Here is a 17038-nt window from a genome sequence, read left to right as displayed (position 1 = left end):
AAAATGGATTACGTATACTATGAGGTATAGTGCATTCCAAAGGAATGGTACAGCAGCAAAAAAATGCCTTGTGAGAAGTGGAATTCGCCAAGAGGCAGTAAACAGACAATTGAGGCAGTAAACAGACAATAGAGGGTAGTAAAGAGACAATAGAGGGCAGAAACATAAACCGGCAATAGAGGGCAATAAACAGACAATAGAGCGCAGTAAACAGAGAAAATAGAAACATTTTAACTTTGAATAAAGGAGTTTACTAATATTGTCTAATTTTAAACAATCACAACAAAATTTGATATTTAATTTTAATAACGTGACTTCTCAATTATAATAATATAATAATAATTATACCAGCTGCTCTAACTATTCTTACAATCATTTTAAAATTCCGGTTTTGTATTTCTACCCTGAAGAAATAACCAGAAAAGTTTACTACATACAACCATTCAATAAAATCCTTGCAATTGCAATACTTTTCTTCAAACGGCCGAAATAATTTATCGTTAAATATATAAGTAATACAAATGCCCATAAAAATACCAGAATTTAAAAGAGCACCATTTTAAATACATTTTGTTTCGTCTCCTAAAGAAACGCATTTAAACGGTGCATTTTTGGTACATCAAAATAAAAATGCATTTGGATATCAAAATGAACTGGGGACATTACAATGCATTGTCACAAAATTCTAAATAGCTTTTACTGAAAACCAGAAAGAAGAATCAGTTTGACTTAAACAGAATGCAGTTTTACAGCATACTTTTAAGGAATGCATATTCAACATACATTTTACGTATTAGTGTATGATCTCTTATATGTTCATTGAAGCACGGAGGAAATATATATATATCCAATCTGCAAACAGTACTGTTTCGATCTTGTTAGATCTCGTCAGTGCAGCACAGGTTTCGAAATGAAATGTACCGCAGAACTGGCACAATATATAGGCTGAGCCGAAGTTTACTCTTTTAAGTATTTTTCTTTTTAATGGTTATTTAGGTAAACATCTTCACTCTAAAAGAGTAATATATTTGTGCATATTTAGTAAAAAAAATAAATACTGGTAATACAAATTTAATAGGGTAATGTAATAAAATATTGGTTCAAAAAATAAGCAAGAAAATGCATTTGTACGTTGATTAAAGATGAAAATACACATGAACCAAATACAAAAACTAGCGGAAACGATGAAAGTTACGTGGAAAATAATCGTAATACGTCGTATTTGATTTCTTCTTCTTTCTTCTGAATGTTAAGTATACGTAGTAAACGCGATCAATTAGGATATTAACGCTAGCATGTATATGCTTCCAGAAACGTAATACTGTAATATAAAACAAAATTAAATTGTATGTTAGAGATACAGCATGGGTATGATTGTATTGTACTCAGTCTTGCTAAGGGCTATAAAGTTTGCGGTACAACACGTATATTAGTTCTGAAAAGAACTGTTTCTCGACATTTGGATCAATATGGTTCGTTCATCCTTAGGTGTGAGAATGCAGGTAGTCCAGGAAATGAATACGTTTACATGTTTTTTTCTATACCATAGTCAAAAAAGCGCTACCGGAGTTGCACTGCGGTTTAGCATTGCTCTGTGAATGTACCAAAACTAGAGTTATATCTGTGTGCACCTGAGTATAATCAGAGTTAACTGATCACACAAGTACTAATACAGTACGTCTGGCTTAACAGAAAATCCAGTGCATGTAAACATTGCGAGTGAGTGACCAAGCGGTTAAGACAGTGAAACCGTGATACATAGCCATAACATCTGCGATGGTTCTAGGCTCACTCGCTCCATGGTTCTGTTGGTAGAACGAGACTCCTCGTATTATAAACCGTATGTCTAGTGCACACAAAATGCGCTCTTGTGCTCTTTAAAAAATGTAGTACATATTTTGAAACAAGTAGGGGGTTACCCCGGTGTACTAGTTCACACAGCCACTGTTTTAAGGAGGCCTTCTATTTCTGTGAAAATCAATATGTTGATTTTGGAACATAATATGAAGATGAAGCGACTATACTCTGGTAAAAACCAGTACTTAAAAACAAACCAAGATTAGTTTAAATACCCAATTTTTTAGTTAAAGAAATAAATCATAAATAAACGACAAAGCTTATTATCAATAACACTTAGAATATTTACAGTGGCTGAAGAGAAAATAAATAATATTAATTTAAGGTATAGGTAGAAAGTTGGGATATAAAATAAAATTAGAAATCTTCTGTCTGTCTGTTACTCCATTTTGGCTATAAGTTTCTGGAAGAGTAACTCGATGGCAGAATTGCGCTTAGCACCGACTTCAAGGACCTCCTTGTGGTTGGCTTCTTCATCCGTCTCCTCATCCCCGAGCATTATACATTTGTTTGTTATAAGAGAAAGACCGAAAACCCTCAAACCACAGTGCCTGGCAACAATCACTTCTGGACATGTACTCATACCTGCAAATAACCAGTAAATGTCAGCAATACAGTAATCATTAGTTTTCTCTCCCTTAAAGATGTATTGTCCCACAAAAACATGAAAAATGAAGATTAATTAAATCAGACTTTGAAAAATGTTATTTTGTAGTTTTAATAAAGGTAACCACTTTTGAAAAAAAAATGTTTTCACTTATAAAATGACAAAATAAATGGTTAAATTCAACCAAAAACCCATTGGCTGGCAGCCAATTTGACTATTTTTTGCTTTAAATTAGAGTTTTTTCATTTTTTCTACATCCAATTTTTGATCAAAGTGGATAACTATTATGTTACATTAAAATGGCATATTCAACAAAAATTTTGTTGAGAATTATTTTTCAGGACAATACATCTTTAAACATTCATCTGGATGATAAGAAAAAAATGTATAGTCTGTAGAAAGTGTAACTTATTTTAGCTGTCAAGGGAGCAGTGCATGCCCCAAGCCCGCAACTCATGCCCCAAGCGCAACCCACTGGATCCGCCCCTGAATATACAACCAAATTTTATAATTTTCTTACCCACTGCATCACCTCCAACTTTATTGATTAGGGCGATTTCAGCTGGAGATTCATATGAGGGTCCAGACACCATGCAGTAGACGCCTTCCCTCAAGAACGACGAATAGCCTAGACTGTCTGCAAGATCTCGTGCTAACTTCCTCAGCTTGGGATCGTATGCTTTCGAAATTGCAGGAAATCTTGGTCCAAATCTTTAAAAAGACAAGAATTTAAATATTGTGATTTATAAAATCTCTGTATTTTGAAAGAAATTTGAGTTGAGCGTGTGAATGTGATGTTCCCATATTGTATATAGACATAATGATAAACATATATGAACATATCACTGCCATATTTGCGTACATCACACTTTTTTTGTTAGTTTGATAGTGTACACAGAGCTCAAGGATTAGGTACTGTAGTTGGTAAAAATATTGGAAATACCACAGGATTTGAACCAATAACACTGGGATTGGTAAGCAAGCAATTAAACCACTAAGCCACAGTGCCACAACCCATTCTACTGATCAAAATGGTGTGGGAATTTTGAAAATGTAAATCTTTCTGTAAATCTCAATAGAGTTGAATGTAGTGCAAATCTAATACTTGAATTGAGGGCCCTTCTACGGTTACTTAAGGACTATAGGGTCTATGTACTGTATACCAAAACTAAGTAACCTTTGTCTCATAAAATGTTTAATATGTTTCGGTTAAAAAAAATAATACAATGGAAATTTAATCTTTTAAGTAGACGACATAAATTGGGTGATGCTATTGTTATAGATAAATTGAGAGATAATGTGATTGGGTAATGTTATTGTTACATTATGGCGTTTATTCACCCTAAACTTTGTAATTGTAACCACAAAAATCTATTTCAATGTTATGCTGGTGGTTCCTGTACAGAAGTTACTTATAAAAAAACCTGTTAAGTTACACACCACCTCCTCATCACATTTTGGAGCGACATGAGTAATTACAGTAGCTATATATTTAATTTTCACAAACATTTTTAAATTGTTTGAATAACGATAAGATTATTATTATTGAAAGGAGGAAGCGATTGGATAAATTCCATTTCATAAAAAATGTATCATTCGATATTATTGAATAGAGAGTTTATCCAATTATTGGAGACCAAGTTTAATTGGTCTGAGAAAATTATTATCATTTAACATGAAACTGTATACATTTGTTGTATGAGAGTAACAATCGAATCTACAGAAAATGAGTGTTTTAAATTAACAAAAAACGGAAAAAAACAGCATGTATTTGTGTCGCGTTGTGACCACTCCGCAGGAGCGATGCACAGTTTTGCAAATCACCTAGACATATGACTACACAACAGCAGGAACCAGACATGGAATTTAGGGCAATTTGTAAAAGATTTAAAAGCAAATAGATTACGAAATAGAATGGACAAAGGTAAAAGGTCATGCTAGTCTTTCACACTGTGTTTCAAGATCAATAAAATCACAAGCATGTATGAGATGCATTTCAATAATATTAGCATTCTAGAAATAATGGCAAGCCACACAGAGAGATACCATGAATATAATAAAATCATTGATATCATTTTTGTAAAGGTGATTAAATTTGAGAAACCTTTTTCTTTAACCTCTTAAGCCATTTTATAAGTATATGATAATAATTTATACATGTTTTGGTTTATATATTTTTAAATGAAAGTGAAATGAATAAACGTCTACCACATATTATAATTTTATACCAGTATGTTTCACCATATTGCAACATCATAAATTGTAATGTTTTGTAACTTTTCTTTGTCCTTTTTTCCGTTCATTTCACTATCAGTATCAAAACAATCCACATTATTTATAGATATTTTTTGTTTAGAATAATTAATAAAAATAAGATAGAACTTTTTTATTATATTATATATTTTTTATATTACTGTGGTACAGTTCTTAAATGAGTCTTATTTTGTATAAATGTATTAGTTAGCTCAAGTGAAGCTTGTTTAAATCCTATGGTCCAGAGTTCAATTGTGTTCAATGGTTAAGTATTAATAATGCAAAGATGAGAGATGTACATGTTCTGCCTCGTGCAGTATACTGTGTGTTAGATAACGTCCTCAAATAATGGACATTCTGAACTTGTCCCAAAATGTCTGGTTTTATAATGAAAATGTTTATTTGATAGCTGCTCCAGAACAGAAATTAAAATCTAATTTATTTTGTAAACTTTCATCTATTTTTGTTAAAAAACAAAATGTTTCCCCCAGAAACTGAAAATCACTAGTGTACAGGACCTACCTTTCATCGTTGGGTCCACACAATGGATTGTTGCCCGATAGCCCGGGCATGTTGATATGGTCTTTGATGATCATTACGTCACCAACATTATAATCTCTGTTCACACCTCCGGCAGCGTTTGTGACAAACAAGGTCTTAATACCAAGTAGGCGCATCACTCTCACCGGTATAGTAAGCTAAATCAAGTAGGAACAAATACAATATAAATCAAACTCGAAAATATTGGTTTATATTTTTTTATTATTATTATTTTTTCTTTATACTAGGTAGGCTGTGTGCGTGTACAACTGTAGTACACCGGGGTAACCCCTACTCGCCTAGAAAGGTGTACTACAGTAGGCTCTTTCCAGTGCACATAAGCTAGATGTGTACACTGGACCTACGGTTTATAGTCCTTATCCGAGAAGACTCGTTCTGCCACCAGAACCACGGAGCGAGTGAGCCAGAACAGTATTATAATACAGTAGAACGGTCAAAATCCTTCCTCAAAGTGTCTACATAATGGGAGTGCCCCTAAATACAGTAGGAGCTAATGCTATTTCACAAATTTTCTATTGTACATACTGTAATAGGGGTGTCTCCAGAATAGGTATGACACCTGAATAGGGACATTCCAAAAGAAAAAAAAGGTTGTACTGTATTCAAAACTATAACTTTTCAACCATGTTGATACAGTAAAACATAACGTACCTCAGGTAATGAATACCCCTCATAAAAATGGAATCTTCCCAACATGCACATCACTGGTTTTCCCTCAATGTGACCAAACACAAATTCACTTTTATGTCCTTCAACTTAAACAAAAATAACATAACATGTAATAATTGTACAAATAGTTATAAAATACTTGTATTTCAAAAATTTGTATTTGTAATATCAATTTACCAAGGATCTTTAGGATTGGTTTTCTAATAAAAAGTAAATAAAAGTAGTCTAAAATAATATAATTGACTTCAGGTATCTAAATTTTGTTCAACCTTTGTGTCTACAATTCTCAAGAATGTCTTTAAAAATTATGATAATATATTGATACAGAGTAAAATAAAATCATTTGTGTGCCTTCTACTACAGTAGTTTCTACACAGGCAGAGTACTCTATAGCAGCTAGTACAATAAATAAATTATTTACTATTATTTATAATGTATGCAGTTTTTAATGAAACCCTAGACACAGTACATTTTTAATTAGTAAATCTCTAAGATTACCTATGACATTTAAAAGGAGTGTTGAGATAAATGACATACCACTGAATGACGACAAGCATAAACAAAACAAATACCACGTTGTATTATAATAACCTGGCAACCTAATTATGTTAAATCATAGATAATCACAGTGTACATGGTAGGTTTATAATACACCACTTAAGTAACGTACTACAACGACTCCACCCACAATGACCCCACCCAAACACAACATTACAATAGTAAATTAATCACTGTCCTATCAGATAGGTGGCAATTCCCCTGATACAGGGGCTATTTTGTGAACCAGTTCACCGGGGTAAACCCTACCCGTCTTAAATGATGAACTGGCTTCTTTAAAGTGCAAACTGGTTATAACTGTACACTGGACCTACAGTTTATAGTCCTTATCTGAGAACTAGAAGCGAGTCGGCCTCAAACCCTTGCCGATATTGTAGGCTCTTTTAAGTATGGTAAATGTCGCCTTAACCACTATAAATGTTTGATGAATGTTGATAATAAGAAATTGCTTAAATGCTGTGTTTTTCTACCATTTGTCATTGCTAAGGTCAGAACCTTAGTACCTGGGTGGAGGTAATAATCACTACCATAAAGTAAACATATGGCCCAATAAGGTGCGTTTCTCAGAAACATAGGATGCTAAGGACATCAATGTTAACCTTTGTGCTGTAGTCTACCAGATGTTTATGTTAATGTACTGTTTTATATGACTGCTGTACAATCAATAACCTGGTACCAACCGTTCGTCACCTGATAAACCTTACCTCACATGAATTATACCATATGGAGTTACCTACAACTCCAGACAGACATAAGGTCAATATATATAATATAACAATTTTACATACATACAGCATTGGATTACACTTGAAGTTATAATGGGGAAGCAGACATTACATGGCCTACGTGAGACTTCTGATACTGCTGTTGTCAAACGGGAAGTTGTTTGGTAAAAATAATGCAATAAATAGATAAGCTTTTTGATAAGAACCAACAAGACAAATTAAGGCGTTAAATTTGATTTGCTTTGAAAGGAATAAATGTTGAATTGAATGAGAGCAATACTGTACTAGTAATTTGAATGGAAAAGTTTGATGAATGAGACCGTGGAACCGTGATACGTAGCCATAACATCGACAAGGGTTTGAGGCTCACTTGTTCGATGGTTCTGGTGGTAGAACGAGTCTTCTCGGATAAGCTGTAAGACTATAAATTGTAGGTCCAGTATACACATCTGTCTAATGTGCAGTTTAAAGAACTTAGTACATCTTTTGAGATGAGTAGGTGGTTACCCCGGTGTACTACTGTAATTCACACACAGCCACTGTCACAAACTCATCATATATATATATATATATATGACGTTATCCAAATTCCTTCACTTGCACTGATGAAGGGCTAGTGTTGCCCGAAAGCTCTGCTAACTTTTCTGGCTGTTTTACTTTATCGTTTTGATTTAGCTTTTCACTTTTATTTTTGTATCTCCATTGAGATCCAGCCACTGATACCCACAGCATTGTCATTTTTTTCGCACCAAATATATATATATATATATACACTGGGCCCTCTGGGAGAACAGTCTTTGACTGAAGAGGCTATCCAGTATAAAGAATAAATAATAATTTACATCCTCTATATTACTAATATCATAAAAAAATAACGAGCACTTAATAGCATTTCAATGTTTACAGGAAGTGAGTCGCACTATCTAGCAAATAACTGGATATAACATCTGTACTATAATGTACTATAGTATTAGAGACAGAAATAACATTCCTAAAAAAAAAAACAGAATTCAGACAGCAAATGTTGATTTGAAAAATGTTTTTATTTTGAACCAAAATTTGTTGTTCTATATTGTTTTGTTTTTGTGGCGTCATATGGTCACATGATGTAATCACGCTAACTCGGAAGCAATGCTCGTTATTATCACGATTACAGATAGGCATTAAGTACTGTACAGTAAACAGTTTGATAAAACTCTTGTCATGATAAAGCTAATCATAAGTTAATATTTATTGAATAATCATAACCAGTTTATTGAGACATAAAATTTGAAAACCGCAACATGGGATATTGTACTACTGTATGGTACAGTACTGTACCACCAGGATGCTTGGAACTAGTGTATACTATACTAATTAGTATGTACATGACGTACTGAATGAATGGTTACATAGTTCACTATAAAAAGGACGAAGGGAGAGGGAAGAAGGAAGAGGGAAGAAGGGAGAGAAAAGAAGCGAGAGAAAAGAAGCGAGAGAAAAGAAGCGAGAGAAAAGAAGGGAGAAGAAAGAAGGGAGAGGAAAGAAGGGAGAGGAAAGAAGGGAGAGAAAAGAAGGGAGAGGAAAGAAGGGAGAAGGAAGAAGGGAGAGGAAAGAAGGGAGAGGAAAGAAGGGAGAGGAAAGAAGGGAGAGGAAAGAAGGGAGAGAAAAGAAGCGAGAGAAAAGAAGGGAGAAGGAAGAAGGGAAAAGGAAGAAGGGGGAGGGAAAAAGGGAGAATGAAAGATGAGGATAAAAAGTATTTTTTTCAATAATTTAAAAATTAAACATGATTAATTCATGATCATCGATTATTACTGTATTATTAAAAAAATGCAAAACAATATTATTATTATTACACTTACAGTATTAATAATCTATTTTGTATTGTTATTAAACTGTACAGATATACACAATTACTGAAGATAATACAATGGGAAAAAAATACTAACTATGCAAAAATTTAATTGGCCGTACATTATTGGAAACTCCTGGCAAAATGTAATAATTATGGGCAAATTAACGTCACCCACACAAATGAAAGGGGGCGCTTTCCAGGGTTTTCTCTGATCATACGGGCGTTAAAACACAGCATGGTGGACTTTTAATTTCATGACGCACTAAGCAACTACTGTACTGTCAATTTAGAAACATGTGGGCATGTGCTGAATGAACGACTGATTAATGCATAAAAACAACAATTTTTTATCAAGACGGAAATTAATTTACTGTATAGCAAGTTGAAAACACATTGTCAACACACGGCACATCTGTCATCAAATCATATTGATTTTTCGGTTTAGTTATGATTTCCAAAACACATTGGAAGGCGACATTTGCATTTTGTCCTTGTAATCTGATGGTCAAGTTGATTTTGTTTACCACTTCATTTATGTCCGATGGTCTTTCCACAGTTTGGTTATTTGCTGGACATGTACAATGGGTGAACTTTATCACTACTATTGTACTAGTATCACCATTGTTATGCCAAAATATTAGCTTACTTTTAAGTACAATTTGAATAGACCTTTATATTATACTAATTCCATCTCAGTTGACCCCAAAAAAACCTCTTAAAATGAAAAATTAAAATTGCGATATCTCGAAAACAGCTAGAACAATAAAGTTAAAATTTTGAAGTTTTGACTTTAATCAACTATAAATTACCCATGCACCAAATTTCACCAAAATTGAAGAAGGTACGGGTTTAACTGATTGGGTGATCTGAGATGGAATGACCCATATACCTCTATACTTGAATGTACTGTACTACAGTACATGGCGAATGTTTGACATGATGCATAAAAAACTACTGAATTTTTCTATTTAAAATACGCAGACACTAATATGTGGAGTAGTCAAGACATGCCTGTCCCTTTTCCAGAATTAAAGTCCTGGATGTATCTTGGTTGGAAGTCTTTATCCAGTACTGACCTGTGACTGTGACGGTCAGATCAGGCAAGCATGGGAATAACACTATCTTATAGCATTTTGTAATTAATGTAAAGTGCTATACTGTAGTAACTGATATGACTGTACTGGTTTCCTTTGGGATACCCCTGCTGTTCAGGAAAAACCTCTGTTAAGGGGACTCTTCCCCATATTTAATGAACAAGGCAATAAAACCAACCTCTATTCAGGGGGTCTACATGTACTGTATGAGTTTATCCAAACAATGATCCAAAATTAATATTTTAAATAAAAAACTAGGAATCTATCTAAAGAAACAATATAAAACAAAAATGTTCATGCTTTATACAGTTACCTGTGCTGATAGGAAAGTTTGGAATATCTTTGTAAGAAAACACCTCTGGGTTTTCAACTTTAGCAGCTAGGCCTGATAAACCAGTTCCGCAAATGATTCCAATCTCGGGCTTGATCGACACCTTGCCACGGATGAGGTTGGCCATTGATTCAATCTCATCATAGCTATAGCTGAAAAAATAATCAAAATGTTCAAATAGTGTGCAAGGGGTGAAGGAAGTGTGTGAGGCAGGGGCTGGTAGGTTCTCTTTCGGTGTGACCGGCCTGAGTGGTCAAATAAGAACTTTAATACCATTATGGGCTTCAAAGTATACTGTAACTGAATGTGGGTCACAAGAGGCATTTTAGCTTTTGTTTTAATATACTGTACCAACACCAAATTTCAAGTTCATTTCATTTAAAGAAAATAAACACTGCATATCATGTGTAATGTAAAAAATATTATGAAAAAATACAGAAATCACAACACTATACAGTATCTATTAAATATACAGTTACAAGAAAGTATACAGTGAGCTATTCCCAAATCCGTGCTTTAATCTATTTAATTGTAAGTGTATTTTAAAACCTATGTTTTTATTTTAGTCACATGCAAAGCATCCCATGCATTAAAATGAATGAAGCATGGTGATAAAAATATAAATCAAGTACAAAATACCAAATAATTATTCATACTGCTATTCAGGGTGGAAATGAGAGGGGAGAGGAAGAAAAGGAGTAGGGAGAAGAAAGAAGTGGAAATAATTAGGAGGAAGTGAGAGGGGAAAAGAGTGGGGTGGAAAGGAGAAGGAGAAAGAGAAAAATGGAGAGGAAAGAAGTAAGGAAGTGAGGAAAAGGGGAGAAGGACTTAGACTATGAGAGAAGGGGGAAATGAGAGGGAGGGAGAGGAAGAAAAGGAGGTAGGAAGAAGGAAGAAAAGGAGATGGAGAAGGACGAAATGTTAAGAGAAAGTGAGAGGGAGAAAGAGGGGATGGAAGGCCGAGGGATAAAGGGTAAGAGGGAGAAAGGGTACATAAAAGGGAGAGGGGAGAAGCAAGGTGAGGATAATGGGAGAAAGAAGACTATGAGAGGAAAAATGAGAGGAAATATTGTAAGAGGAAGTGAGAGGGATAAAGGGTGATAGAAGGAAGGGGGAGGAGATATTAGAAGGAAGAGGGAGGATATATTGTAGAAGGAAGAGGGAGCGATGGAAGAGGAAGTGAAAGAGAGGAAGACAGGAGAAGGTGGAGCAGGAGAAAGTGAAAGGACAGTACAATACTGAAAGGGTGAGTTTGTATACCCGTAGAGATGTATTGAAATACTGTATATGGTTGTCTATAAATGCATTACTATTATTAAACCAAGCAGAAATTCCAAATTCACAAAAGAGAATGCCTTTTTATAAATAAAATAATAACGTACTCTACTTTCACCATTAAAGAATAAAAAAAAGGCAAACAATTTACAATATGTTTACTTACTGGACGTTACTGTGAACATCGTTCCAGCAAAGCAAATTAAAAGAAAACAAATGCTCAATTATTTTGATATCAAGAATACAGTTAAAATACAGTAAACAACATACAGCAAGGCAGTTTCTATACCATACCCACAATCAGCCACACGCTAGAACCATGTACCGAAACTGGGCTCATTTTACAGTGCACATCATTTTATTCTCTTTATTTGGAGTGGTCCGACATTTACCTCAAGGAACCACAGCAAAAACCTTATATGAACTATAGCTACAGTATCCCTGTGAACTAACAATCAGACGAGAATATATGGACCATGACCATTCAAGATCTGTGTGTGCGCAAGCATTACAAAAAATAGCGTCAATGAAAAACGAAAGGAAAAATCATTACATTTCTGCAAAAAATTAAGAAAACAAATTTGGTCAATTTAAGGTAATGATTTTAATTACTGTAAGCCAAACAATAAGAATTGTTTATCGCAATATGCTACTTATCATCCAATATTAAACTTGCCTATATAGCTAGGCCTAGTTTCTAGGCCAAGGATATTCCATGATTTGTTTTAATATGAGAATGTACTGTACACGCAGCGCGAAATAAAAACGAACAAGTACATTCTCGCAACTGTACGCTGGACTATGCTAATAATATGCAAATGAGGAGAATGTTGAAGTTAAAGTTAGCATTTATTTATTATTATTTATTATTTCTTTATTCCGACATAAAATCATAGGATAAAAACACAATAAAGTACCAGACAGCAAACTTATTTTCATTTCCTCCTGTGAAAGCTCCTATTACTTTAGTAGATAAAGTTGAATAATTTTACCAAGTAAATGGTGTCAAGTAACTGAACTTGAGTTTGACCTTGATATATGACCTTGTGGTTACTAATCACATCCTGGAACCTATTGGCATTTTTGTTTGGATATCCAGCCTAATTACAGAGGACAGCTGGACAAATTGTACATTTAATTGGAATAAAATGACTATAGTATAAATTTTTTTTTTTTTTTTTTAACCTTATTTAATGAGGGTGATCCATCCAGCTATTGCTGATCATTAGGGACCCTCAGAGGTTCACAAGACAAACATATACACAAGATGCTCTACATTTAATTTGGTCCTTAGAAAAAATCCTGACATGTGACGGGACTTGAACCCAGGACCTTTGGAGTGGTAGCCAAGCATCATAACCACCAAGCCACAACTCCACTCCAGTAGACCCCTACTCTCTACAGACAGAGACTGACTGAGATAAATAAACTCTTTACTACACTAGTAGTAGTAGGCCTACCTCTAGGCCTAGAGTAGAGGCGCGCCGACACTCACTCACTCAGTAACAATGAATGAGGCCTTTATTAGCCTAGGGTAGACAGTATTACTATTAGTATTGATAATTAGTTTTAATAATAGATATACTTACGTTTTACCCACTCTACCAGCAGAGCACACTGAACCACTTTCCATGGTTAATTTAACAAAATAGCAAATAAATACACAAAATACTGCGTAGCCCTCGCAAGCGTGCCACAGTTGTGATAACAATATTAATGAATGAAAACTACGTCTCTCTAGTTGGCGCGTTTTCATCCCGATATCGTGGTGAACCGGATGTGTGACGTCAATAATTGACACGCCCACAACGTGCCTCTTTCTTCCCCACGTGCCGTGTGTGTGTAGTGACGTTGTTTGAAAAAAGTTTTATACTTTATAGACATAGTTAACGTTTTTATAGGTATCTGTTGTTTGCAACTTTACTTTTTGTAAACCTCCTCAGCACAACTACAGTTAGTGCTTTATTTTTACACAGAGCCATATATTGAAATAAAAACTTGAGGGCGTACTAATGGATTCCCGTACTATCGTACTAACTCTAAAATAATAAATCAAATCCAAATTGTAAACAAAATTGATTGTGCAGACAATATAGATAATTTGTCACAATTTATATTATTTTAAGAGTTGATCACGACGTATAGGTCATTTTCAAATAATACGGAATGTTGCTAGAACAAGACATACACTCTACAAAATATATCAAATATGTAATGTACCATCCTCTATATCATAATTACAGGTAGGTCTCACTCTAAATTCAATAGGCAGAGTACCGTAAAACCGGAAAAAATAACAAATCAAAAAAATAATCCCCCTCTTTGGTTTTCAAAAGTAATCTCGAAAAGAAGCCCATCTCGAAATCAAGCCCACTGGGCTTCTTTTCAAGATAGATGGGCTTCTCTTAATGCCAGATGCAGACTAATAATGATCGTGTTTATATCATACTTCTTTTTTTTTTTTACAGTTTATTGTTTTCTAAATGGTGTTTTGATCACATCTTGTGTCTTCTTGTATGCTTCGTTAGCAAAACGTAAAATTGGCAGGGAATTTCTCAACACTTCACAAAATTAACAGCATTCATTTTGAAAAGAATCCCCCTCTTTAGTTTATAAGCCTACAAAAATCTCGACAAGAAGGCCATCTCGAAATGAAGCCCATCTCGAAATGAAGCCCACCCAAGATTCTTTTTAAAAAAAGAAGCACATTTGCTTATTTGCGAGGTTTTAAGGTATGGCATTAATTTATTATCGTACTTCTTCAATTCCAACGTACGTTAAAAACACAAATGTACTTTATTTCAATTAGTGTCGAATCCAGACCTATGATGCAATGTAAACTTTGTTTATTTTACCGACAATAATCGAATTTCGTCAACCTTTCACAACGTAATTTATTCCATTTGTAATGTTTTGTATAAATATAGTTTATTATATTTCACATGATATGATTATGCCTAATGTGGAATTGAATTGATATACGTCTTCACTTCTTCTGTAGTTGTACATAATGTTAATGTTATTCCACAATCATAATAAAATACCCTTATTCCGGCTGATATATAAAGTAACATTTTATTTAAAATGACCATGCATAATTTGCAATAAAAACATACATACAAACATTAATGATTATAATAATCAAGACTATGATAGTTTGATTAAAATGCTATATTTTGTATGCGTACTTAAATGGACACAGGCCGACAAGATGCTTAAACAAATAGAATAATTTTCCTATGCAAAACAATATTAGGCCTACACGAATACCGGAATTCAACACCAAGACGTAGTGTGTTAAAAACCGGGTTATCCGCCATGATGTCGGTCAATAAGTTTCTGACGACAAGTCAACGGCGACAATCAGCTAAATTCAATCGTAATTTATTTACAACATATCTGGCTTGCTACAATAGCATAACGTACACAAGTTTCTCGTACCCACAATGCATCCGGAGTACCAATCTTGCTACGTTAATGCCGTTATGCATTACGTCATTCTAATCACGCATAACTGAGCATAACTAGCGCCATCACAGTAAGTTAGTGTTCGCTATACTGTCATCTTCTTAGTAACTCTTAATTAAACCTTAAGCCTATAAGGAGAAAATGAGTGACGACCACAACGGCGTTAACCAAGAGAACCTGAAATGTAATGTTCAGAGGTTTCCCATGTTTCCATGTGACTTTGTATGTATCACACAAGAACACTATGCTAATGATGAATAATTCGCAATTATTAAAGGTGTGTTGTCCACCAAAACATGAAAAATGAAGATTAAAAATTAATTAAATTAGAATTATATTTACTTTTTGAAAATATATAAGCCTTTTGGATCAGTAAGTCGACTATCGCTACTTTGCTTTGATGACTTTCCAGTTTTTCTATCAACTCGATATATACCACCAACCCAATCTGTCCAGTACAGGTAGTTTCTATAAATGTCAATGTCATACGGAGCATGTCCAGTAAGAATCGTTCTTCTGTTAGATCCATCAAGTTTAGCTTCCTCAATCACACTCTTGTCGTAATCACACCAATACATCTTTCCATCTAAAATAATAGAAGCTGTAGTGAATAGCGGATGGATTCAATTTAATATTAATAATGTATGTGCTTCTTTCCCTCATAGTAAAATTGTTTTAAACTGATGAAAGTATTGTGTTGACAGGTCTATAAATGGTGTAAAATACTTAAGGAATTGGTTGGTTCAGTATAAAATGGTGTTTCATTACTGTATAACAGAGAATTGTAACATTTTAACAGCACAATACATGTAAAGGGTGTAATCTACGAGTCTACAGACGTTAAATAATAGCCTACAACATAATATAGTATCAATATATAACTTGCATACATTTATGACTCATAACTTACCGGGAACTGCAAGAACAAGTCCGGTTGGCCAACCAAGTCCAGTTGTCACTAAGGCGGTTCTTGTACTCAAGTCATTTAACTTCACTCGCTCTATCTTTTCCAATCCTCCATCAGTCCAGTACAAGTATCTAATTAAGTACAGTATGTTATTTACAGTTACTGTGTACAGCAAATAACTAAAGCTGAGTTGTTAAATGAAATTAAATTCTTATATTGAATGTTATAAAATAAAACATCAATAATTATTTCTTGCCTAATTCATTATTAAAATAGGTAAATTATTTTGTAATGCATTAATAATACACGTTTACGTAATAATCGATATTATGGATATGTGAAGTTCACTCTAGTTGATTTAATTGGAGAGATATTGTATAACGGTAGCAATAGAGAGTGACATACCCGTTAGTTGTGTCTATCTCAATTGTATGTGGCATGTATAATCCTGTGTCAATCAGTATTTTTCTGTCCGTTCCATCCAGATTTATTACTTCAATTTGAATTTGAACAATCGAGGCAAAATTTGTCCAATAAAGCTTCTTTCCAGGTCCATCAACGGCTAAACCATGCACAACTTTATAAATGATGAAAAATTGAATGCCGTAATCACAAACGTATCATAAACAATCTAACTACAGCTATGCTATAGGCTTTTGTAAAGACAACCCCGTTTTTAAACACATTTTAAATGTCCAACCCCTCATGATTATTTATAAAACAATGTAGGATGTGGTTCAACCATTAAAATATTCTGAAGAGTGCCTATTTGTACTATATAATAAGCATACACAATTTAAACAATTGCTAGCAAATATAAAGATGATTATTCTTTTTAATTACTAAAGACTAAGACTAACTATATATTTCCTTAGACAAAAACACTTCATGTTGGTTAG

The 17038-nt window shown here is 34.0% G+C and overlaps 2 protein-coding genes across 2 annotated transcripts in view; both read right to left on the bottom strand.

Annotated features, from left to right (window-relative positions):
• The window catches only part of LOC144850711 (uncharacterized), a 229643-nt gene that overhangs the window by 26824 nt on the left and 185781 nt on the right, over positions 1 to 17038 (bottom strand). The window lies entirely within an intron of this gene.
• On the bottom strand, positions 229 to 13515 carry LOC144849988 (purine nucleoside phosphorylase-like). The gene is made up of 6 exons (XM_078707137.1): positions 13354 to 13515; positions 10472 to 10641; positions 5930 to 6033; positions 5240 to 5415; positions 2985 to 3175; positions 229 to 2442 (listed from the first exon to the last, which is right to left on the bottom strand). The coding sequence occupies exons 1-6, from the start codon at positions 13395 to 13397 to the stop codon at positions 2237 to 2239; spliced, it is 891 nt and encodes a 296-aa protein (XP_078563263.1). The 5' UTR covers positions 13398 to 13515; the 3' UTR covers positions 229 to 2236.

The sequence above is a fragment of the Antedon bifida genome, chromosome 8 (genome assembly GCF_963402885.1).
Source record: "Antedon bifida chromosome 8, ecAntBifi1.1, whole genome shotgun sequence".
In the NCBI taxonomy this organism is placed as follows: domain Eukaryota; kingdom Metazoa; phylum Echinodermata; class Crinoidea; order Comatulida; family Antedonidae; genus Antedon; species Antedon bifida.
Note: the sequence above shows the minus strand (reverse complement) of the source record. Positions and strands in the feature narration are given on the sequence as shown.